This window comes from Paralichthys olivaceus, chromosome 7, assembly GCF_024713975.1.
Source record: "Paralichthys olivaceus isolate ysfri-2021 chromosome 7, ASM2471397v2, whole genome shotgun sequence".
Taxonomy (NCBI): Eukaryota; Metazoa; Chordata; class Actinopteri; order Pleuronectiformes; family Paralichthyidae; genus Paralichthys; species Paralichthys olivaceus.
In genome coordinates, this window is record NC_091099.1 from 14,461,928 (window position 1) to 14,486,780 (window position 24,853).

A 24,853-nucleotide genomic window follows, 5' to 3' on the forward strand; every position below is an offset into this window, starting at 1 on the left:
ACTTTTCACCTTTGATACTTGAAGTCATTTTTTAACAAAAGAAAAACCCCCAAGATGTGTGAAAAGATGTTTTCCAAAGGTAAAGTAAAAGTGCATCTTGGCTGAAATACAGCTGTAATTAGCACTGCGATGGTCACTGAGGCATGTGTACCTCAGTTAACAGTTTTGATGTGTAAAGCCAGTCTGTGAAACTGCCTTAAGGGACAATACTTACCGCTGCTTTCCCCTCTCATAATTAACCCCATAGGCACCATGACAGCTAAAAGAAAATGTTGTTCACTATAAAATTACATGCACGTGCATTTATTTATTGCATAATGACTAGTTTGCTGAAGCACACCCGCAGTATGCGACGCAGTGAACATTTGTTTCTCTGCACACTACAGGATCTAATCTCATCGCACAATGAAACCTCTTTATATACAGTCTATGAATGAAACACAAAAACTCTTTTTTTCAATGTCCATTTTGCTATTCAGAATAAACAAGAGAAGATAAAATGTTCACAAACATGGGTGAAACTTTGTAAACAGTATTTTTAATCCGATGTTTTGTATTTTACCATTAATAATGACAACATTCATATTCATCATTCTGTTGTAAAAAGACACAATTCCAATATAAGAAGGTGCAACAAGTGGCCATAACTGTAGTGATTCTTTTGGTATTGATCAAGCTTCTTTCAAGGAGCACATTACTACACAATCTTTTGAGGCACTGTTTCTTAACCAACTTCTTGAAATGAAACAGACATGACTGAGATGCATAGTGAATATTTGCAGAGTCGGAGTGACAAGGCAGATCTGTGTGGCAGACATTTAGACCATAAAAAAAACTCTAAATGCCTGAACTGCATTTCTCAGCTCATGTGTGTCAGCTGCATGAAGTCAACAATGAAATTTTACTTTGTTAACAGAAATGTAACATTATACACTATTGTGTAAATTTGGTATAAACATGTCTCTGTTGAAAAGGGGTACAACAATAAAGTCAAAGAGATGCCAATTAATACCAAGAGGACAAGTCATTATGAAAAATCATTGTAGTTCATTTTAATGGGTCTTTGTTGGCTTCTGACTGCAACATGACGTGGCATTCAAGAATTTTCTGAGATGACTCATCTAGTCTCTGAAGATACTGCTTGACAACGCTGACGATAGTTGTCACCTCTGCCATGCCGCCTTTTCCTGAAACAAAATGAAGAATTACTGGTTCCACAAACAGCTTCTGCAGGGAGGGGACAAATGATTCAAAAGTACAGAGCGTACATTTCTCACAAACACACTTTAATGAATACAGGTATATAATTCTGTACTCCCACAGGGTTTGCATATCTCCAGGTGTGTGAGGTAGGTTTTGTTTAGAAATTACCAGTGAATCAATGAGACAAAGAACTATGAGAAAACGTGCCTGTGCAGAGACTTACACTGTTGCACTGTTGATGCAAACTTTACACTTGAATTTGAATATTTTTTGTTGATATATCATTCTTTAATTCTTTTTTAAATCTTCATATGCCTGCTTTACATTTGAATTTCTTCAGAAGAACAGTGTTTTTCATTACTGTGGTTTGTGCAAGCATTACAAACGATGATCATACATATGCTGGAGGCATTTTTTGGTTGCATTTCATGGATGGATTGACGTTTTTTCAACTGTCAATTGCCATTTAAGCTTTTTTTTTGTGTGGAAAATTCCTTCATCTCCGTACTTGAAGCGATCTGGAAAGTGAGAACGTGGGAGTATGTTGTATATCTAGTGATAAACACACCTGTAGGAGGCACACCTTACAGGAGACTAAAAAAGTTCCCATATAAGTTGGTCAAGCACACCAAACCTTTCTTGAAGCAATTCTCGGGGGAGCAACATATGTGTCGTCTATATTGCATGTTTGCTGACACCCACAGAGGTGTTATACAGTACAATAACACTAACGATCACACTGAGTGCATCACTGCAGCAAAGTGTGAAGTTCAAACACTGTGGAGGAAATATAAGTGGCTTATTTACAGCAACAGTGAAAATTATACATTTTGAAACCTGTTTTTACACAACAAAATAACCACTTGCACAATTTGTTTTAATCTGCGGTGTGCAGTGTGTCTTGTTATGCAACTTTCATCTATGCTGTTCTGTCTGTTTCAATTTACTCACCATTGAACAATGGATGTCGTGCTTTACCCTGTGCTTCTACTTATACTCTGTTTGTACATGATTTGCATATAACAAACTGTTAAAGCAACAATAAAACCTCATATTAAAAGACATTAATGCAGTTCATCAGCAAGGAGATGATGTTTTCATCAGCATTTGTTTGTTAGCAGTGAATATTGATGGATCTTGATGAAAATTCAGGCATTATAAGGGGAACCAGCTCTATTAGGAGACTGTTGGGCCTTGGCCTTGGTACGGAGTGCAATTCGAATTCAAACTGTTGCAATTTAACTATATTGTTAGCATTTTATTATCTTTTTTCCTTATTCTTTTTGAAACTCACCTTCATCTCCACAGGCTAACTTTTTAAATATGCAGGGGATTTCCACATATCCAAACTCTTTCAGCCTGGTTACCTGCTGGGCTGTAATGGGATGCTGCCACATAGCTGTATTCATCGCAGTGCAGAAGAGCAGAGGTCGAGTGGTATCCCAGGCTCTCACCACACACGTCTGCCAATAACAAATACCAATCAGAAATCATATAATAAACACAGAATTGTTTGACATTATAATTTGTAGGTAAGCAGATGAAAGTTCTCACCAGCAGATTGTCACAAATGCCATTAGCAATCTTTCCAAGAGTGTTGGCATCCAGGGGAGCAATGACAAGAAGGTCTGCCCAGCGCCTGAGCTCAATGTGGAGCACAGGGTCGGATCTCTGTGTCCACAGCTAAAACAGAAAAAAGCGATTACCAAACTGACCAGAAACTGACTGACACTTCTTTCACTGAGTGTATGAGCCTTTAGAGTTTCTCAATGCTTCCTGTCCTTTGTGCATGTTTCACAATTCTCCTGTGGCTCAGCATCTGGAAAGCCGTAAAGTCACTACACTGATCCCACACTTTAATTCACTCAATGTGGTTTTGAGTGTGAGATTAGATTGTATTTTAATTCCACGGGCCTGACGGGAGCTTCAAATAATATGAAAATGATAGATGTAAATAGAGCACATTCATTCATTTTTATATTTAATCAAAAATACAAATGATAAAAATATCAACAATCATGTCAGAGGACTAATGGATAATGGATTACTAGAACAATGAAGACATTTTTACCTCCCACTCATCCTTGTCGCTGTAGGTTTTTACAGAAATCTCTGCAGGATTGAAGAAGTGCTTGGCATGCTCCGTAGTGACGACTCTTACTTCCACCTAAACCATAAAACAAGACATTCACAGGGATGTTTAAAAAAAAAACGTTTTTACAGCATTAAGGATTTGCAATTTAACATACCATATAGCAATTCTCACAGAATTGTGGGGTTGGATGTGTGTAAAAAGGCACCAAGAGAATCCTTTCCTGTGATATCTCAAGTCTGCCTTTAGGGAATATCTTCAAATTGTGACCAGTTATCCCATGGACACATGAACCATAATAACAAGACCGCATTGCTGTAGTGTTGCGGCTGTGGCTGTATTACTGGCTAACAGATGCAACACCTCCATCTCGTGGTTCAGATGCGCCAATGTACTGGACAGGTTGAGAAGCTTAGCAGCAATAACTTCAGACATCCAACTTGAACATCCTACAGTGCATCAGTGAGCTGACGACATTCGTCTTTCTTGTTGTGTTCTGTGTGTGCATAATCAATCCACTTTTTTTTAATGTGTAAGAGAATCTGCTTATCTTTTAAAGATTTGTAAAAGAGTAAGCTGCAGATGTGTTTTCAGAGTCTGTGCTATCAGATTTTTAAACGTGTGGAAATGTGCCATGAAATTAAAAGGTGCATTAAAATTGGCAATAAACATGCTTGGCTAATCAGAGTAAGTCTCAGTTGTCATTCATGACATTACACATAATTCTTTCCATTCTGTGAAGCACTTTGTGGTCCTTTTTGTGTAGTGCAATATAAATAAAGTTTTGTTCTTATCATTTTTATTGGTATAGCAAAATTAACACTTTTTATATTACTATGACAAGAACACTCGAAAATGACAGAACCCATCTTTGGAAAAAAATGTATTTAACGTGTACTTTGAGTTTTTAGTTTGGTCCATCACAGACAGACAGGAAGCAATAAAACAAATCTGCTCTTACGGAGGTGCAACAACAAATATGGAGCAGCTCACCTCAGAGAGCTGGAGAAGCTGGGAGACCAACAGAGGCAGCTTCAACGCTGCGACGCTTCCGGTCACACCAACAAGTACACGGAATCTCCCGGAGGATTTCACCAAGTCACTGACTGGCCGACAGCCCTGGCCCTCCGCCTGCATGTTTTCACATGGACCAGAAGAGCTGCTGGGGCTCGAACTGTGCGGTGATCCCGTCAAACCACCTCCACCTCAGTACTTCCGTATACACTCGCGGCTGGCCAATCAGAGGAGAGCACAACAAACAGCTCTGACGCACTCTGACGCGCTCTGCCCCCCTGCGCGAGCACGTCGCTACGCTGACGCCCGGTGAGCGCGCTCGTTGACAGAAGCTTCTAGCTAGTGGCTAATGAGGAGTTAGCATGAAGCAAGGAGCTCCGTCCATCTTTAGCTAAACTACAGCCACGATGCCGCTCACACCGCTCGTTTACTGGGCTCAGCGACACGAGGACATTTACCTGCGAGTGGAGCTGACTGACGCTCAGGTGAGAGAACGTGTGTGTGAAGTACAGACCCTGGTAACACTGCTCAGTGATCAGCTGCAGTCTCCAAGAGTCAATATTACACTGTATTCTAAATAATACCATCATATACACATGATGCAACCAGGACCACTGGTGGTGTGTTTAATTAATGAAGTATTTCTGATTCTCTCTCTCTCTCTCTCTCTCTCTCTGTGTGTGTGTGTGTGTGTGTGTGCGCGTGTGTGTGTGTGTGTGTGTGGCATTACTTTAATGAGTGCCTCACATCTAAAGAAAGACATGGTAGTGTTTACTGCCAGTCACACAGATGGGGTTAAGGTGGTTAGCATATCTGTTACTTCACCAAAAGTGTTATTAAGTGTTATTGCTGGATAATATGTTGCTATTGTAACCCTAGCTTAACTTATCTGTCTGTTAAGTGTTTGATTATTATCTTTGTTCTGTGCTATCATTGACAGGAAGTAATGTGACGTCTGAATTTTCAAACTACATGAGGTAGTAATCTTATCATCTGTCTCTGTTTTTGCAGATTATTGACGTCCATGTGCGAGAAAAGGTTCTTCAGTTCAGAGGTGAAATATGTTTCCTGTGCATCTGATATGAATAATGTATTCTTTTTACATCTCACTTGTGACACTGCTCATGTCTGGTATTTTGTGTGTAGCCCAGGGCCATGGTGCAAAAGGACAAAATGAATATGAGTTCAGCTTGGAGTTTCTGTCACCAGTAAAGCCAGAGGTATTTATCTACTTGAAAAGATATGTTGTGTTCTTTCTTCCTAATGATTTATAGTTTTGCTGACTGTGCTCATTTGTATCACCCTTTGTGCGCAGGTGAGCTACAAGTCCACACAACGGCAGGTAAATATCACAGTGCGGAAAGAGCAGCGTGGCTGGTGGGAGAGACTCACTGTGCAGGAGCGGAAACCTGTTTTCCTGACACCTGATTTTGACCGCTGGCTGGAAGAGTCGGACGCAGAGATGGAGATCCGTGAAAAGGTAAGTAAAAAGTAAAGAGAAGTTGTATCTTGAACACACCACCATGTGCATTTAGCAGCTTTGTTTTGATTAAATAGCATACTCGTACAAAATTAAATGAAAGTTTGTTTTAATGTGTTTGGTTTTTTTATTTCGGAAAGGAGGAGAAAAGGAACAGGCTGAAGGCTGCAAGGCCTGAAGATGAAGGTAAATACACATATTGACTTTTAGTTTGTGGTTTATGTAAAAAGCTTGATACCTGTTTTTAATGTGAAACTTTTTTTTATCAGGTTGAAGTTTGTTTATATTTTTGATGTTTTAAATTTTTGCTTCAGACCTTTGTCATATCAAGTTCCTCTTTTTTAATGTTTCAGGGTTTGTCAGTCTGAAAACAGGATATCTGTTTGTATATAACCTGGTGCAGTTTCTTGGTTTTTCATGGATCTTTGTTAACATGACTGTGCGTCTCTTCATCTTTGGCCAAGGTGAGAAATTGTAACATGAAAGTCTTTCATTATTTCTCCTTCATTCATCACTTACTTCACAAAAACCTGGTAAGACCTTTCATTTATAAGACTCTTCTCATTCCAGAGTCTTTCTATGACACATTCAACTCCATATCGGACGTGATGTTCTTCTGCCAGATCCTGGCATCAGTAGAGGTCCTCAATGCTGCTTTTGGTGTAGTCAGAACAGGTGTTGTTCCAACTCTTATACAGGTATAGGAAAATTTAAAAAATATATATGGCGTCACAGAGGTACTGCAATTCATTTTTAGAGTGAGTACAAATATATTAATCAGGGCTTTTGTTCTTTTACAAGGTGGTTGGAAGGAATTTTATCCTCTTCATCATTTTTGGGAGTTTGGAGGAAATGCACCACCAGCCAATCGTGTTCTTCGTATTCTACCTGTGGAGCGCCATCGAGATTTTCAGGTACATATGCGTCTGCCTCCTCATTGTTCGTGGTGAGCAGTCATGAAAGTGGACTCTGTAAGAATGAAGGTTATTTTCCAGTCAGAGTCCCAACACACCGGAAACAGAGAATCCAGAAATCCTCTAAATGTTCTGCTACTGAATTGTTTCTCTCTTTAATGTAATTTGTCAGTGAGACGTTTTTGGACACCAATATTCTGATATTAACCTGATTAAGACAATGGTCTGAATAAGACACACATGTAAACAGTATTTTCTGATTACCTTAAGCTGAATATACTCAGAATAATATTCTGACCTTAGTCACATTATGCAGACACTTATACATCTTGTAATTTTAGCTGTAGACTCTTCCCCCTCAGAAACATTTGCCTCTAAAAGAAAACCAGTTCTGCAACTAACGACTTCAACTTTTGACACAAGAAGCATTGTCAGTGAAACCATTATATGTAAATTCACATTGCCGCTTCACATCAAAGCCAAACATAGACTCAACTTCACAGAGGAGTGGTTAATGTTTACCAACCAACAGATAAGAGCAACTGTTGTTTTTAGGATCAACATGTCAGTGGGTCATTTATGTTACATCATCATGTGGATGGATTCTTGCAACACGACTTGTTTCCTGCTTAAAACTAGCGTGATGTTTGAATTTTAGGTATCCATTTTACATGCTGGGCTGTTGTAATACAGAGTGGAAAACCCTCACGTGGCTGCGGTACACAATATGGATCCCGCTCTACCCACTGGGTGTTCTAGCTGAAGGTGAGTCTCCCCACATTTTGTGAATTTATGCAATTCTCCTAAAAACATAAACTGAAGTTAATCTCATTTATCACTCTCATGCAGCTGTGGCTGTCATACAATCCATTCCCATCTTTTACGAGAGCAAACTCTTCAGCATTCCTCTGCCTAAGGCGATCGGCACCTCCATCAAATTCCACTACGTCCTATACGTTTACCTCATTCTCATGGTGCTGGGTAAGTTAGAACATTGTGTAAATCTCTCGACAAATATTATGTTCTAATGTCAGACGGTTTTTTTTTATACCGCGTTGTTCCTCTGTCTTCCTCAGGGCTTTTTATAAACTTTCGTCATCTTTACAAGCAGAGGAAGAGGCGTTTCCGTACCAAGAAGAGGAAAGCTAATTGAGTCTCAACACTGATAACATTCCTCAAACGCCTCTGCTGCCTGTTGATTTCTGGAGATATTTTTTAAATGATCCTAACAGTGATCGACCAAATCAGTGATGTTAAGAAAATATTTTCTGATCCCCAGCTTGTCTATGTTATAGTTAACATGAACATCTTAAGGATTATTCAATATTTAATTACTGCATTGACAGTCTCACTTACTGGTAATTGATTTCTAATATGAGTTTAGTAGATTAGTGAAAAACTGTAGTAAGACATAGACTTTGATGTCCTTTGTTAATTTGTTTATTTTAGTGCAGTGGTATTTTTGGTTTAATACATTGCAACAAGCACTGATCAGGACAAGTATTTTATTTGTTATCATTCCAGATTTCTGATCCATCTCACAAACCTCAGGAAAAATGACACTGGTGACTTTTAATACAGAAACAGTCATGTTCTGCTCAATGCTAACCTGCTATGAAGCATTTTTATTTGTGTCCCTTCCTCATTCTGATTCACCAGATCATGTGCAGTTTCGGAGGCAAACAGTAACAGTCACTTCTCTGGTTTCCTGTAACTGTGGCAGTTATGTGACACTGAATAAATTTGAAGTTTGTTCTTGTTAATTTGTGAAAAAAGATCCTACAAACTAACATGTAAAAAAATTATGTACACGCAAATGTTTTTACAAATACAAAATTATCTACATTTTTGCCATGTTCAGGCAGTGCCACAGAGGAGTTTCTGTAATGTGTAAATAATTTCCAGCATCCAGCGTGTCCAGGTGTAGTCTCCACGTGGTCCACACAGGCTGAAGCTGCTATATTCTAGTCCATTATCACCAAGTCACACGTGGTTTAGCTGGAGAAGTCTGTGTGCATGGGGGCAATATTTTGATCAAAAGCAGCATACTGGGAATCCCCAGTGCTCGCAAGTTTGAGCTGCTGTGCGGCGTGGGAGAGCTGGAACGCAGCGTCGGGATGGGCCGAGTCGGGCAACATAGTGCACTCTCTCTCCAGCAGATCAGCCACTCCCTTCAGGAGCTCCCAGAAACCGAAAGCCAAGGCAGCCTTCCGCAGACGGTTGAGCTCCTGACAAGTTAAAAATAAAGAACAGTTATTTAAATTGTGAAGCAAAGATCTTAAGTTTAGCTGTGTTTTCAAGCCTGAGCAGTTTTTAGTCGAACCTACCTTATAGAAAGTTTGAGTTTTATCTGGTAATTTTCTTGCATTCCTCAGAATCTTCTGCACATCAGTCTGTAAAATGAAGAATAATAATTAAGACTCATTACTATATCACATCATATGGGATTTATAGCAGAGATAAGAAATTCTAATGTCAACAACTTGCGAGTGGTCATGAACGGTTGTTCAGTAACAGTTAACGGTGAGGGTGAAAATACTGTGAAAGGACAAACTAGCACCATATTTATTTGTTTTGGGAGTCATTACATTTTACCAGCGACTTTCCTGATGTGAAGTGTCCGTATTTGTTTCAACAGTATTTACAAGTCAAAAAACTACGAGAACATGACTCATGAGTGAGCATTACCCAAGATCCACTGCAGAGAGGTGGGGGGGGGGCAGGTTGTGTTATCAAATGGAGATATCACAGACTTGGGCCATAAAACTGCATTCCATTCTGAGCTGAAATTCAAATCACTTTAAAGGAGGTCTGAAGCAAAGTGACAATGATGTTTAAACTTTCTATAATATTTTTTATATTGTTTTCAGGTAATTTGATAGAATTCCTACACAAACGTTAGTGTTATATCCATATGTTGGTAGTTTAACATGTCTGGGCTCAATCTGTGAATATATTAGTGGCAATGCATTATGGGAGCTCTTAATAATGGCCTCTGCGACACTAATCCTGGATATTATATTTGCACTACCATGTTATGAAAAGGTATTTTGTCCAATTCTTACAGAAGAATCAAAAGCCACTATTTTGGTCACTTCACCAAAGATAATAGTGCTGTGACACATTGGTGATTTAAGTATACCTGTAGTCCACTGGCCTTTATCCACACAGTAACGTTCTGGGCGTAGCTTCTTTTGGCCGACGGCTGCACAGGAAAGGGACTTTTATCATCCTCTCCATAGGGATTTTCAGCAGCCTCTGAAATACCAGAGAGGTTAGGAAACGTCAAATCTACGGTATCGCAATCAAAGCAGCTCAACTTTGTTTAACAACTGTGTAAATCATTAACAGCTTGATTGTGAACACAAAGAGTCCTTCAGGAATAGGCAGTCATTTACCTATGCACAGGGTAATGTGTCCTAAGTTACATGAAAATACAGTTTCACAATATCCAAAAATGTCATAAGCACTTAAAATGATGCCTTCAGGAATTAGGATGTTTATGAGCAGTGTGCTAATGAGACAAAAGTTTCCTGTGAATCGGATCATTCTGTTTGTTTGTCTGCGACAGTTTACCTGAGATTGGTCCCAAATATGAGATCTTGCCGAGCCAAGGCAGGGGCTCTGGACCAGGCTCAAACAGAGACATCATCAGATTTGATTTCTTCTTGCTGTCTGCTTGAGAATATAGCATACCAAACCACTCTGGCCTTGGGAGAAAAAAAATAGATTTAGGCTATTTATTCATGGAAATGTGTCATCTCATGTATTTTTATTTTATTTCAAATATGTTAAATATAATCAGCTTTGTTGATTCTCACCCCAGCTGGACCAGAGCCACCATGCCCTCAACTTTCAAACTGCCGTGTAAAAGGACACAAAAATTTGGACTCTTTCCTGCCATCTGACTGGCAGAGGGTTCCTCCTCAGGCTCATCTGTGGCTCCTGTGCCGACTTCATCCACTTCTGAATTTAAGCAGAAATAATACATGTTGCTAATAAGATCTGAAGTGTAGTATACCGAGCCCATTTCAGTCTTTGAATTAAAAATGATGTGCACATTTTAAATATGATCAAAGGGGCATCATTTCCAGCAGTTTAATATATAAATATTAAAAGAGAAATAAAAATGTTCAGCACTAACCTTTGTTTACAGCAAAAGGCAGAACCAAGTGTCTGGATATAACAGGAGGACTGGAAATATCGGCAATTTCGATGAAGCCCACAATTTCCAAATCTGAAACATGCATAACAGAATGAAAATTGTTCTGAAGAATGATAGTTTATATCAAACTCTAAACGAATAAATGTGAAGCTGGCTGGGTACCTGTATTGACTGTTCGTGGCATGGGCTCCACCTCTTCATCCACCACAATAGGCTCAGGTCGAGGGAACACCTGAACATCCGACGACAGGTTCCCACAGTGCAGGACCGCATGGAAAGGAGAGTATGCGTAATCAATCAGCCTCCTGGAGATAAACACAGATGTAAAATGATATAAAAGATGCTTTAGTAAAGAATAAAATAAGAAAAAGTACTGTTCATTTCGTCAGTAATAGTCATACCCAAACATGGCCTGTACACTCTTCATGCAAAGTGGTCCCTCCATAGTGAAGATCTGTCCATCCCCTCCACTGAGGTGAAGTAGTTCCTCCAGGTTGTCCATGGCATCAGTCATCTGTAACTGCAGGTGCACAAGACAGGAAGTTGCATTTGAAACAGCAAACAAATGTATCGCAAAATGCCAAAATTATACAGGGATGCACATTTGAAAAACTGATATGCACTGGACACAAATGTGAGACACATAACACTCAAGACATTTTAATAAACATTATGTGTCAGTACATTAGTACTAAATAAATAATAATAAATAAAGACTCAGTATAGGCCATCACTTTAGATCACGTTTATAACAGCTGCTTCAGGTTGTATGGTTTCTGATCAAAATTCCTCCTTGGTAGTGCATTTGGATAAAGATGCAAGTAAAGAGAAAATAAGTGTTGAGCAGGCAGCCAAAACAATGTTATCAGTACCTCCTCTGCATTAGCGACACACATGATGAACAGTTTGGTGGGGAAAGGGAAAGGAAGTGGGAACTTCTTATCATCCCCACGGTGCTTCAGTGTTTGGAGGGAGTGCCGTAGGGAACCCTTTCCAATGCCAAGAGATCCATCAGTAATCAGCATCAACTAGAGGTCATCAGAGAGAGGAATACAAACTGAGATCAATATTCGTAGGGTTTCTGCAAATAACAACTTAAAGATTCAGTGTTCAGAATGTAGTGACATCTAGTGGGGGAAAATGCATGTTGCAGTTGAATACCCTCACCTCACCCTCCCCTTTCACACATGAAAGACAACCTGTGGTAGCCTTCAGTTGTCATGAAACCTCAAAAGATGTTTACTTTGTCTAGTTTGGGCTACTTTAAAAAACATGGTGGCCTCTGCAGAGAGGATCCGCTCCCACTGTAAATATAAAGTATTTAAATATGGGGCCAATTCTAGGGTAAAGACAACAACTATTGCTACATCCAATTACTTGCACATCCTCATTATTGAAGAAAATGAAAGTGTTGTAGAGAATAACCCTTGAAACAGCAAGTCATCTCTTAAACTAGATTAAGAGACAATACCTATAGTCCTTCCCACAATCTGAGTGTATTGAGATATATTCTGACCAGGGTGTTTGTAAACTAAGTTATCATTTTAATGTTGATCTTGTTTGAGGTTTTATTAGTCTGTATTATTGAAAATGAACACATGAAGACACTGAACAATGTGCATGCCACTGACACATTTCTCTAAAAATAAAATGCATTAATGACAGTTAACATAATTGAGACCTACAAAAATGTATTTAAGATCTACTATGAAATATTTTACATATTTAAGACTTTTTAAGGCTTAACATTTAGTTAATACTTTTAAGACTTTTTAAGATTAGTCGGTACATCAGCTTTATCTGATCAACAAACTCAGAGGTGTGATGAAATTGTACAGAGAGCTTTCCAAAGTACCTGACAGGGACAGGCACTGCCCCACTCTTGTTGGACAACATTACTAACGCCTTGAAGGGCTGATTCAATGCAGGTCTTGTCATAGTCTTCCAAGCTGCTCAGAGCCTCCTGCACAGGAAAAGATGTGTAAATTAAATATTCCCTCACAGCTCAGGAGAGGAAAACATGCTCCTTCTGACTCATGAGGCACACTTCACCTGTAGTGCATTGTAATCCCTGGTGAATGGCACCAGCAACTCCCAGAGGGAAGAGAAGGCCATGAGAGCCGTAAACTCCAGGCGGTAGTTGGAGGCCATGTGTTCAAACAACATGTTGAGCCCGTGCACAGCCAGGTTCTTCCTCTGAAACTCCTCGCTGCCATCCAGTGACACCGGCCGTGTCATGGACAGAGACACGTCCATCAAGACCACGGTAGGCATGGCTCGCTGCTTATACAGACTCACAACAATGCAGTGGACTTAAAGTGGCCTCCAGTGTGTTCCCACTGAAGGAAAAGACAAGAAGATGACAAAGTTGATAACATCAAAAACACAATACATGTTTATGAGCTTCTCATCATGTATTAGGATGGCAGATGGAAGCTGATCATGGATAGTGGTGGAGGATCATGATCGTGGTGGAGGATGATGATCATGGTGGATCCTTATCGTGGTCTATGATTACAACAAGACTGCTTGACATAAAATACACCTACTCACATACTCTATCATTACTGACCATAAATCCTCAATTATTTCTATTTAAATTCATACAAACCGTTTCTTCTTATCGATGTTGTAAATACTGTTATTTTGCTGATGTCCTCAGTTACAGTTATCTATTGGACTTCTGTCTGTCCTGGGAGAGGGACCCCTCACATGTGGCTCTCTCTGAGGTTTCTACGTTTTTCCCGTTAACAGGGGTTTTTGGGTGTAGTTTTTCCTTACTCTTGTTGAGGGTTAAGGACAGAGGATGTTAAGCCCTTTGAGACAAATTGTGATTTGTAAATATGGACTATACAAACCGAACTTGATTGATATATGAAATGAGCAGTCGTCAGTTATCTGTCATATGACGCAGCAGTAGCTGCACTAATGTCAGCGACATCACAGAACAAACATTCAATGACGTTAAAAGCTAAAAAGTGAAGGACACATCACAGCAGCAGAGAGCTGGTGGCTAACAGTTGCTAATTATCGCTAGCACCCTGCAACAAAAAGCCCAAAAGCCCAAAGTAAATAAAGGCCTCGTTTCTATTGAACGAATATAAGAAAATAAACAGACACACGGTTAAAACTTTGTGTGAACATGAATTAACAGAGAGACATACAAATAAATACATATATTTAGACAGATACATGCCATTCAGTGTTTCGCTCGCCATACAGTTCTGTTTTGTGCTGGAGTGAGCAGCGCTATTTCCGTCCGGGTGAAACAAGTGTGCTGTATTCCTTTAACACATGGTTCCAATGGGAGGTAAAACAAAAACCATGTTTGTGCGCTAAGAGATTTACACAAAAACAAGCCGGGAGTATTATCAGTCATTTCAACAATACTCGTGCTTACTCGTGCACATTATAAGTTCGAGTTTAGAGTTTGGATGTTAGTTCGTGTTTAAATGTGATGTGCTGGAAAAACAACTGATCGACATTAGAAGAAACAACATTTTTGTCTTTTCAGTTCAGGAAACATCGGACACGAAGGATTGATCCACCCCATTTCAGCCCTGGATATAAAAAACAAGATTTTGGATTGTTGTGTTTAAAATAAAAAATAATGGAAGACGTTCGGCCCCATTTCTAAAGGTGAGACAGAGTTCACACTGTTTCTGTGTTTGATGATAAATAAAATAAATAAAGTAAACGTCTGTCAGGCTGCAGAACCAAAGCTTCAGTCTGCGGAGGAGACTGTCATAATCCTTTTAAGACTCAAGGAGCATTGTATTTGGAGATGTTTGACTAACCTGCATCTGTGATTAAAAGTGTTTATTTTGCTGGTGCTGCCATGTCTGAAGAGAAGAAAATTGCTCCATGTGCTTTATAAATTTCACTTAATCTCAACTTCACGCTGTTTTATTTTTCCAGGGATCGAAGGATGTGAAGAGTCACTCGACTAAAGTTTTGGAATCTTTCACTCCATGCCCTGCCTGTGAGGAAGCTGGAGTGGACCTCATGTGTGTATATTTGGGAAAATGAATTGTGCAACGGGGAAGACACTGAAGTTGAGCTGGGTTGTGATTCTCCTCTCTGGGGTTTTCCTCTACCAGCTGACCACCAGTGCCAGACTCTACAGGCCTCAGATTGGAGAGGACTTCAGTTCATCAGAGGCACAGGCGCTGGAGGAACCTGCAACTGCAACTCATGAATTAGAGCCCACAGATCAATATACAACTGAGGTGCATGTGGTGAAACATCTGGATACAACAACATCACATTTGAAAGCATCCACCTCCACTGAATTTCCACCACTGACAACCACAAACCAGACTATTGTGCACTGCATCTTCATGGCCCCTGAGCCTCCACCAGAGACCCCCACACCAGCTCCAGCTCCTCCTGAGGCTCCACATATTAAAGGAGAATACCCTGAAGATGTTTTTACTATAGAAGACCGCAGACGAGGCTGGGTGGCCCTCCACATATTTGGGATGATTTACATGTTTGTGTCACTTGCAATTGTGTGTGATGAGTTCTTTGTTCCTGCTCTGGAGGTAATCACGGACAAGTTAGCCATTTCTGACGATGTGGCAGGAGCCACCTTCATGGCGGCTGGAAGATCTGCACCAAAGTTTTTTGCCTACCTCATAGGGGTCTTCATCGACCACAGCAACGTGGGCATTGGCACGATAGTTGGCTCAGCAGTTTTCAACATTTTGTTCGTGATTGGAATGTGCGCTTTGTTGTCTCGGGAGGTGCTTCATCTCACCTGGTGGCCACTCTTCAGAGATGTGTCCTTCTACATACTCGACCTGATCTTACTCATCATCTTCTTCCTGGATAATGTCATAATGTGGTGGGAGAGCATGATGCTGGTGACCAGTTACTCTCTCTATGTGATCTTCATGAAGTTTAATGTGCAATTAGAACAGGCTTTCAAGAGCCAACTCCACAAACACAAGAACATCGTCAAAGTCATTGCTGTGGAGGAACCTGACAAGGTGAGCACAACTGACAAATGTTGTTCTGGTCTAAAATCAGATGGTATGGATGATTTTTCATGTCCCTGTATTCCTTAACTGACATTATTACTGTGTCTTGTTTTCAAGTGTGAGAGAAATGTTTGGAGACAAAGTTAGTAGACATTTGAACAAAGTTGATCTGGATATATTGCATGTTACAACTGATCTACTCACCAAATGTCTATTTTTCCTAGGTGGACATGTCTGCAGGAGAGGGTGGGTCAAAAGACGTGAAAGACTCTGACAGTAATGATGAAGATAAAAATGATTGCGATCATTCCAGTAAAAGTGAAAATGATCATGAGAATGAAGTGATGGGGAAAGAAGAGGAGAATGAGGATAAACCTCTGACTTTAGAGTGGCCTGACACACGACGTAAACAAGCCACCTACCTCTTCTTGCTGCCCATAGTCTTCCCTCTGCGGCTCACAGTTCCTGATGTTCGCAAACAGGTGCGATACGGACGCATCTCTGGGATCTTCTGTGGAATCACAAATACCTGAACACTGTGTTTTTGCTTTGGACCAACAGAAATCCAGAAAGTTCTTTGCAGTCACCTTTCTGGGCTCCATTCTGTGGATTGCTGTCTTCTCCTACCTCATAGTGTGGTGGGCACATCGGGTCAGTGGGGGTTGTAATACTTAGAGGTGACATTTGAAATAACTTGCTTTGTTTTCTGCATATAAAATTATTTTATTTTATATTCTATCATAGGCTGCACACTTTTCTACTTTAAATCATCAGTTTTTTCATTGTGTCAGAAATCCTTCAGAAACAGTTTATCCTAAGTTATATTGTGTGTCCTGATAGTCGATTATATTTACAGAGACTGAGTGAAGACTGTATTTGATCTGAACACTTGTTTTCTGTAGTAGATAGGTGAAACCATCGGCATCTCACATCAGACTCTGATCATCCTGGCCTCAGAGACGTCCGCCCCCGACCTCATTACCAGCATGATAGTTGCACGTAAAGGTCGTGGGGACATGGCTGTGTCTGGCTCTCTGGGCAGTAACATCTTTGACATCACTGTGAGGTGAGCTGTAATATTCTGATGTGTCACGACTGAAAAAGAAATCCTGACCTACAGCTGACAGGTTTCTTCCTCCCTCTGTCTCTTTTTCTCTGTCTGTTCCCCCTGCTCCATCTTTTTCCTTTCATAAGTCTGCCAGTCCCATGGCTCGTGCTCTCATCCATCCACAGTTTAGCTCCAGTGGCCGTCAGCAGCAAAGGGCTCTTACGTGCCGTCACGCTCCTCCTCCTCATGCTCCTCTTTGTTGTCTTCATTGCGTCGTGCAAGTGGAGGATGAATAAGATGCTGGGTTTCATCATGCTCCTGCTCTACTTCATCTTCCTGATGTTTCATTTCATGGTTCAGTAGCTCAACATTAACTTGCCTGTTACTGTCGGTCAAAGGCCTTAAATCTTCTGTGCATTTTAAATCATATACGCTCATGAAATTGCTTCTGAGTGTGCATACCCCTCCTTCATTTGCTCACAGACAGATGAAAGTATAACTACTTAAAAGGCAAAATTTACCATAATGTCCAAACAAATTATTATCAAATTACATCCTATATCAATTTCTGTTTCTACACACACACCAGCACAGTTCAATTCTGGATTAGCCAATAGGAATGCTGGATATGAGTCAGCTGGTCACTGCCAACATAAGGTGCCTTAATGGACACTCTCTGCAGCCTGCACCGTTATAAAGAAGACAACTCACAGAGAACTCTACACAGAACTCTTATTTCTCCTCTCATCTTAAACCTCTGCTCCAGAGATCTGTGATGTTAACCTGATTCAAATGAAATATAGTAGCTGTTTAGATGAGACATGTTTGTTCATCTTATGAGTAATATTAAAGATTTTATGTTGTATTTTTCCACTGAATATTTGTATTTAAAAAAAGATAAGAGCTTGTTAGATTTTGTTAATTAGTTTATTTGTACATGTTCACATGCAAGCTGACTAACACACACTGCTCACTTGAACATTACTGTATACTGACATAAAGAAATATATATTTTTTTATCACATATATGTATAATTTCACATATTATCAAAATATTTGATTTTTGATAATTCTATTGCAATTTATTTCTCTTTCTCTACAGTGTATTTTGTGCCAATATCAATAATTAAATTGTTCACTCTGTCGCTTTGTAAACTGCTTTGTTTGTTTGTGATTTTTAAATGTTTTTCCTTACCTAATTAAGCTGAGAAAAAGTACAATAAAGATCATATTTGATCTGTCTAATTGTCTACATATTAAATTATGTAAAACTAATTCCTTTTATTGCCAACATTTTAATTTCTTCATGTATGATGTGTGAATAAATATTTGTATTTCTAAATTGAAATTAAACAATGGTTTAAAATGGAGGTCCAGGGTTTTAGTGTGGGTAGCCCCTGATGTTCACAGTAAAATCTCTGTTGTGTCTTATTTGCCTTGAAGAGAATCTCATTATAATATACAGCATATCTGACCAATGCTTTTAAGATTTGTTTTAGTCACTTTTATATCCATTAGTCCTTGTTCTACAAATCTCTCCCTGTTGACTTTGACAGATACACTGTGCTATTGCACTTCAAAATATAATTTCAACATTATACAGTAGCTCTAAATGTCTCATCATACGTTGGGTACAGAACAGAACAAAAATAACTCGGAACATGTCACATTTTCCATCACTAACTTGAGTTTTCACATGAATTTGTTTCTTGTTTGACTATAATCTTTCCTTGTATTATTCAGCAATAAATTGTATTAGATGTGGGTGGGAGAATAAAAAATAGAGCAATCCTACAAGTCATAATACAAGTACAACTTCAACTTGAATCAAGATAAATTGTAAACTGATTAATTCCCTTTTCATTTCACCAGCCTTTCCGCCTTGAATTAATCGAGAAGCGACAAAGGAACTCAGAAGTGAGCTGTTCCCAGCAAACACAATGCTCCCTGTCTAATGCCCCTAATTTATATTTCTTAGAGCACAATGTAAACTTAAACAACATGAATGATATTTCCCTGAATGTAAATGCCTATAGACCACCAATGCCAAAGTACCTATGCAATACACCATCAAACTAAAGCAACACTTTTATTTTGCTCTCAATGAAATATTACTACGGTAGGCTCACGATAAAGTGAGAGTGAGACAATGCACATAATCCTCTTAGAAGACCTCAGGTATTATGTATTATGCTGATCCTTTGTGAAGACTTGTCCCGTGTCCTACATAACTCTGTGGCCACTGTTTGCAATAGTTTGGACTTTTGCTTGTGCCACAATATCCAGCTGCAGAAATCTGCTTTTTTGGAGACTTTGCTAAATCTTCACTCAGAGGTAAGTCTGCATTTGTGATTAAATTATCATACGACATTGTCTGTTTATTTTAATCATCATACAGGTTTAATTTCTCTTGGCATGTAAACACTGACTTTGCTTGGTGTTTTAGTTTCTTTTCTGGTGGTTAAGTTGTACACATAAAACCATACAATGTGTAAATAATATAATCACGACAGCTTATGCATGAAGTGCATTGCATGGACAATTCAGATGTCTGGAAGCATACATTACTTATCAATGATGCTTCTTTAAATTTTTTTCTTCTTTTCCAAGGAGCCGAGGATGTGACATGAATCAGTCCAGTGTAGTTTTGAATTCAGTCCCTCCATGGTGTGCTGGGGAGCGAGCAGGACTTGTCCTCTACCAAAGCCCATTTATGCAGCTTAATTCGACATAGCCAGTAACTACTTCAGAGGACCATGCATTGTACAAGAAGGAAGAGGCTGCAGCTGAGCCGGGTTGTGTTTCTCCTCTCTGGGGTTTTCCTCTGCACCCTCTACCAGCTGACCATCAGTGCCAGACTGTACGAGCCTCCACCGATGCCTCAGATTGGAGACAACTTTGGAGAAGGTTCAACAGAGGGGGGTGATGAGGCTACATTGGAGACTCAGGCACTGGAGGAACCTCCCACTGCAACTCATGAATTAGAGCCAACAGATCAGACGACGACTGAGGTGCATGTAGTGAAACATCTGGATACAACAACGTCAGATTTGAAAGCATCCACCCCCACTGAATATCCAACACTGACAACCACAAACCGGACTTTTGTGCACTGCATCTTCGTGGCCCCTGAGCCTCCACCAGAGACCCCCACACCAGCTCCAGCTCCTCCTTTAACCACCATCACTCCAGCTTCTCCTGGTGAGGCTCCACATATTAAAGGAGAATACCCTGAAGATGTTTTTACTATAGAAGACCGCAGACGAGGCTGGGTGGCCCTCCACATATTTGGGATGATTTACATGTTTGTGTCACTTGCAATTGTGTGTGATGAGTTCTTTGTTCCTGCTCTGGGGGTAATCACGGACAAGTTAGCCATTTCTGACGATGTGGCAGGAGCCACCTTCATGGCGGCTGGAGGATCTGCCCCCGAGCTTTTCACCTCCTTGATAGGGGTCTTCATCGCCCACAGCAACGTGGGCATTGGCACGATAGTTGGCTCAGCAGTTTTCAACATTTTGTTCGTGATTGGAATGTGCGCTTTGTTGTCTCGGGAGGTGCTTCATCTCACCTGGTGGCCACTCTTCAGAGACGTGTCCTTCTACATACTCGACCTGATCTTACTCATCATCTTCTTCCTGGATAATGTCATAATGTGGTGGGAGAGCATGATGCTGGTGACCAGTTACTCTCTCTATGTGATCTTCATGAAGTTTAATGTGCAATTAGAACAGGCCTTCAAGAGCCAACTCCACAAACACAAGAATATCGTCAAAATCATTGCTGTGGAAGAACCTGACAAGGTGAGCACGACTGGGACAAAATGTGATCTGTTGCTATTTGTGATGCTTTCTATATATTTATTGGCAGCATTTATGTTGGTGTTTTATCTTGTTAACCTCAAACATTGCACCAAAAAACTGATCCGTGGAGGAGTCTTAGCTCTGTTTAAACTGTAGCATCAACATTCACTGTGTGTGGCCCTGGTACAGGTGATTGAGGCCTTATTTACACGAGGTACACTAGAGGGCTTTTGTTGGGCTGGATACAGGTTACTATTGGAGCCAGGTCCCCAATGAACTAATGTAATTAGTTAATCTGTTTAAAATGCTACTTCACATTAAATATACTGTAGTAGTATTATAGTGTTTTTAATGGGGGGATGGTAATTGTAGTCAAACAACATTATTAACACATCTCTTTTATTGTCATGTAACACTAACTGAAGTGTGAAACTTCAGTGAAACTGAAAGTTTAACTTCAATGCCTTTGGTCTATCTCAACCAAGGTTGATTATCACTGATCAAACATTCTTGCATGCAGACAAATGGGGACGATGAAGACAATGCTCCTCCTGCTCAACAGGACAAGAACCGGTTAAAGGTAAGAAATCAATTAACCATTTGACAAGAAAAAGACAATGAACAATATCTCCAGATTATGTTTGTAATAGCTTCTTACATTTCTGCAGTCCCATTTATCTTAGCATCATGCTAAACAAGCCATCATCCATCACATGTAAATGCACTTGTCAAATTAATAGACAGGGCTGACCTCCAGTCTGACAGGATTATCTAACAGTGGTGTGTCCCTGTCTGTTACTGCGAGTAGCTGTCCTGACCTCAGGCGTCTCTCTCCCCAGTTGAAGCCGTCCCTTCAGCGAGGGGGAAGTTCCGCTTCCTTACACAACAGCACCATGAGAAACACCATCTTCCAACTCATGATTCACACGTTAGACCCTCTAGGAGAGGGTGAGTACCACGTCGCCATGACAACAAGCCTCATGCCTGATAACTACGTGTCTTTTCAACTGGTTTATGACTGTTCTCATAATAAAATAGATTAGTGTTGCAAATGAAGCTGCACTAAGTCCAGATTGATACTAAGCAGATAAATACCTCTGCCGGTCTATAGAGGGATCTAGAGGCCCACTGTCAAATATAAAGAAAATTCCCAAATAGAAAACTGTGTTGCATACATTTCTTTTAAAATCATATGTATATATATCATTTATTTTGGTCACTGAGTAATTGTCATCATATGGTTCACCACAGCGTTCTGAGTGTGTTTTTCTTTGTGTGATTGTTCGTAGGGAAATTTATGGATAAGGCTGAGATTCTGAATAATGTGGCTTGCCGGAAGGCAGAGAGCAAAACTCAAGACAAAAGTGAAGGTAACATGGAAGCATGCGATGGTCATCCGATCCATTAAGCTTTCCGATTCTTCTGTCTGTTGTCTGTGCTGTTTCTCATTAAACCATAGATGAGTCAGGTTCTGTGACTTTAGAAAGATTAGACGTCTATAAAACATGCCTTCCATCATGTAATAAGATAACTTTGTTTTGCCACCAACAGAAAATGTGTCTTTATCATCTTTTCATGTTACTTGGTAGAAGGTGGGTGACCTGCACTAGAATATGAAATATATCCATTACATCCAACTATCCATTACACAAGGAATACATCAAGTTCTACATGGATAAAATATATTCTATAACTAGAATTTCCCCCTGTAGAGCACATACCTCCACCAAGACAGTCTCCTTAAATTACATCAAGCTGCACCAAATTGCACACACTTATAGATATATACACAGATAATAGTAAATGGTCTGTATCTATATAGCCCTTATCTAGTCTTGATGACAAACCTCTTTACATCACAGTTTTGAGGTCCAGCATCTTGCTCAAGGACAGGTTCGGCATACAGAGTGGATCAAACCACCGACCTTCTGGTTAGTGGACGACCTGCTCTACTTCCTGAACCCCAGTCCCCTAAATGTGCTCGATTTTTTTCACCTAGATCAATAAATTTGTTTGGTGAAAATGTAACAGAAAAGAGAGAGAAAGCTCTACCTCACAATATTGAAGAAAGTGAAAAACGACACCGGAGTTATTTTAGATAGCTGATTAAAAAGCTCCATGGAAACACACTGCATGTTTGGAATTTCTGTTTCAGATGGTGGAGGAAAAGCTGAGCAGACCAAGGAGCCAGAGGCTGTCGAGAAGAAGGAGCAGACGGAGGACAAGAAGGTAAGCTCCAACCAAATCCTGGTGATTATCACAAAGCCCAGAAGTCAGTCATTGATGCCTGTAGCTGCAACTTAAAGCCTGTCTGGGCTCCTGTGTTCTTTTGCTGTTATTTCTCTTTTTCACCCAACACGTCAGGAGGATGTGCCGGCAGGAGATGATGGGTCAGGGGGATCAGAGGACTCTGACAGTGATGAGAATTGCAGCGATGAAGACAGCGATGAGTCCAGTGAAGATGAGGATGATGATGAAGAGGAAGATGAGAACGAGGATGAGCCTCTGTCTTTAGAGTGGCCTGACACACGACATAAACAAGCCACCTACCTCTTCCTGCTGCCCATAGTCTTCCCTCTGTGGCTCACAGTTCCTGATGTTCGCAACCAGGTGAGATACACACACATCTCTGGGATCATCTGTAGGATCTCAGATAACTGTAGACTGACTGGTTTTGCTTTTACAACAGAAATCCAGAAAATTCTTTGTGATCACCTTTCTGGGCTCCATTCTGTGGATCGCTATCTTCTCCTACCTCATGGTGTGGTGGGCCCATCAGGTCAGTTACTTAAAACGTATATGATAACATTTTGAGATGAGATTTGAAATTTGCATTTTTAAATAACAAAGCATCTTCCATATAAATGAGTGTGACCAGAGATAATGCACAAATGCAAATATATTTTTTCAACAAACCCATGAAAAGAGATTACGTAAAATGTTTGTATTTCTCAATAATAAATAAATATTCAGGAGACATTAAGACATTTTAGAAAACAATCCATACACTTCAAAGCTCAGGCAGGGGTTGTGTGTGTGTGTGTGTGGCATTTTATACAGAACAAATCTGGTTGGTGCTGGTAATGAAATAAATAATCTGTTTTGTGTTTACGAAGAGTTGTATGAAACTGAAAATCAATTTCAGGTTCCTCTAAAATCTAACTATGAATTGAAAATCTGTGATTGGTTCCTGTAGGTGGGTGAGACCATCGGCATCTCAGAGGAGATCATGGGCCTTACTATCTTGGCTGCAGGGACGTCAATCCCCGACCTTATAACCAGTGTGATTGTGGCACGTAAAGGCCTGGGGGACATGGCCGTGTCCAGCTCTGTGGGCAGTAACATCTTTGACATCACTGTTGGGTGAGCTCCAGTAGCCTGAAAACCTGTTTTTCTTAGTCTTTAGTTTTTACTGTTTCTCTCACTCTGTCACTTTGTTTTTCTAAAGGCTTCCAGTCCCGTGGCTCCTGTTCTCATCCATGCACGGTTTCGCCCCTGTGGCCGTCAGCAGCAATGGGCTCTTCTGTGCCATCGTGCTCCTCTTCCTCATGCTGCTCTTTGTCATCATCTCCATTGCTTCCTGTAAGTGGAAGATGAATAAGGTGCTGGGTTTCACCATGTTCCTGCTCTACTTTATCTTCCTGGTGCTCAGCGTGATGCTGGAGGATCGAATCATCATCTGCCCTGTCTCCATCTGAACAGACGTTCTCCCTGGCTGTTGTACTTTCCAACAACTCTGAACCTTTACATGCATGGGTCACATCAGCATGGGTCTGGATATCTGAAGAAACACTGCAGAAAGCTGCTGCCAGTGACACTGGTCTCACTTCTTCGCAGCATTACATATACTATTTATACATTTTCTAGACCTTGTTACATTTTCACTTCCAGTAAAAATGGCAGCTTTTACCTTTTCTATTTAAATCAGCAGATGTAGATCTACTGTCTTATGTAGGGCAGAATGTGCAGTTATAGCAATAAAAATGTATATTCTATATTAATAGACAACAATTTTTTCACTGGTTATGAAACAGCATTCACAGAATGAAAATCCAAATCTAGAAAATGGAAAAATATAGGTTTCTAAATGTAGATTTTGTATGAAATGTAAGTTCACACTTGCTCCTACGACTGTTTTATAACAGTATAGAG

The 24,853-nt window shown here is 40.1% G+C and overlaps 5 protein-coding genes across 5 annotated transcripts; 3 read left to right on the top strand and 2 right to left on the bottom strand.

Moving 5' to 3' along the window:
• Window positions 1–516: 516 nt before the first annotated feature.
• On the bottom strand, window positions 517–4,580 carry ppcdc (phosphopantothenoylcysteine decarboxylase). The gene is made up of 5 exons (XM_020078687.2): window positions 4,289–4,580; window positions 3,275–3,370; window positions 2,758–2,886; window positions 2,498–2,666; window positions 517–1,187 (listed from the first exon to the last, which is right to left on the bottom strand). Exons 1-5 carry the CDS (start codon window positions 4,430–4,432, stop codon window positions 1,048–1,050), a joined length of 678 nt encoding a protein of 225 aa, XP_019934246.1. The 5' UTR covers window positions 4,433–4,580; the 3' UTR covers window positions 517–1,047.
• A 72-nt stretch (window positions 4,581–4,652) lies between these two features.
• Window positions 4,653–8,466, top strand: hacd3 (3-hydroxyacyl-CoA dehydratase 3). Its single transcript, XM_020079237.2, has 11 exons — window positions 4,653–4,794; window positions 5,321–5,363; window positions 5,456–5,529; window positions 5,625–5,789; window positions 5,930–5,975; window positions 6,143–6,253; window positions 6,360–6,487; window positions 6,591–6,703; window positions 7,362–7,468; window positions 7,553–7,684; window positions 7,780–8,466. Exons 1-11 carry the CDS (start codon window positions 4,717–4,719, stop codon window positions 7,854–7,856), a joined length of 1,074 nt encoding a protein of 357 aa, XP_019934796.2. The 5' UTR covers window positions 4,653–4,716; the 3' UTR covers window positions 7,857–8,466.
• Window positions 8,128–14,185, bottom strand: ints14 (integrator complex subunit 14). The gene is made up of 12 exons (XM_020079236.2): window positions 14,065–14,185; window positions 12,921–13,207; window positions 12,724–12,831; window positions 11,741–11,896; window positions 11,270–11,388; window positions 11,031–11,173; window positions 10,848–10,940; window positions 10,525–10,669; window positions 10,280–10,413; window positions 9,846–9,961; window positions 9,031–9,096; window positions 8,128–8,931 (listed from the first exon to the last, which is right to left on the bottom strand). Exons 2-12 carry the CDS (start codon window positions 13,140–13,142, stop codon window positions 8,698–8,700), a joined length of 1,536 nt encoding a protein of 511 aa, XP_019934795.1. The 5' UTR covers window positions 13,143–13,207; window positions 14,065–14,185; the 3' UTR covers window positions 8,128–8,697.
• A 181-nt stretch (window positions 14,186–14,366) lies between these two features.
• On the top strand, window positions 14,367–17,406 carry LOC109624512 (sodium/potassium/calcium exchanger 1-like). Its single transcript, XM_069528218.1, has 6 exons — window positions 14,367–14,507; window positions 14,787–15,859; window positions 16,075–16,332; window positions 16,412–16,501; window positions 16,756–16,916; window positions 17,045–17,406. The coding sequence occupies exons 2-6, from the start codon at window positions 14,894–14,896 to the stop codon at window positions 17,259–17,261; spliced, it is 1,692 nt and encodes a 563-aa protein (XP_069384319.1). The 5' UTR covers window positions 14,367–14,507; window positions 14,787–14,893; the 3' UTR covers window positions 17,262–17,406.
• Window positions 17,407–19,514: 2,108 nt separating this feature from the next.
• On the top strand, window positions 19,515–24,550 carry LOC109624251 (sodium/potassium/calcium exchanger 1). Its single transcript, XM_069528449.1, has 9 exons — window positions 19,515–20,701; window positions 21,222–21,281; window positions 21,541–21,649; window positions 21,991–22,071; window positions 22,857–22,930; window positions 23,066–23,311; window positions 23,391–23,480; window positions 23,898–24,064; window positions 24,150–24,550. The coding sequence occupies exons 1-9, from the start codon at window positions 19,655–19,657 to the stop codon at window positions 24,397–24,399; spliced, it is 2,124 nt and encodes a 707-aa protein (XP_069384550.1). The 5' UTR covers window positions 19,515–19,654; the 3' UTR covers window positions 24,400–24,550.
• The last annotated feature ends 303 nt before the right edge of the window (window positions 24,551–24,853 follow it).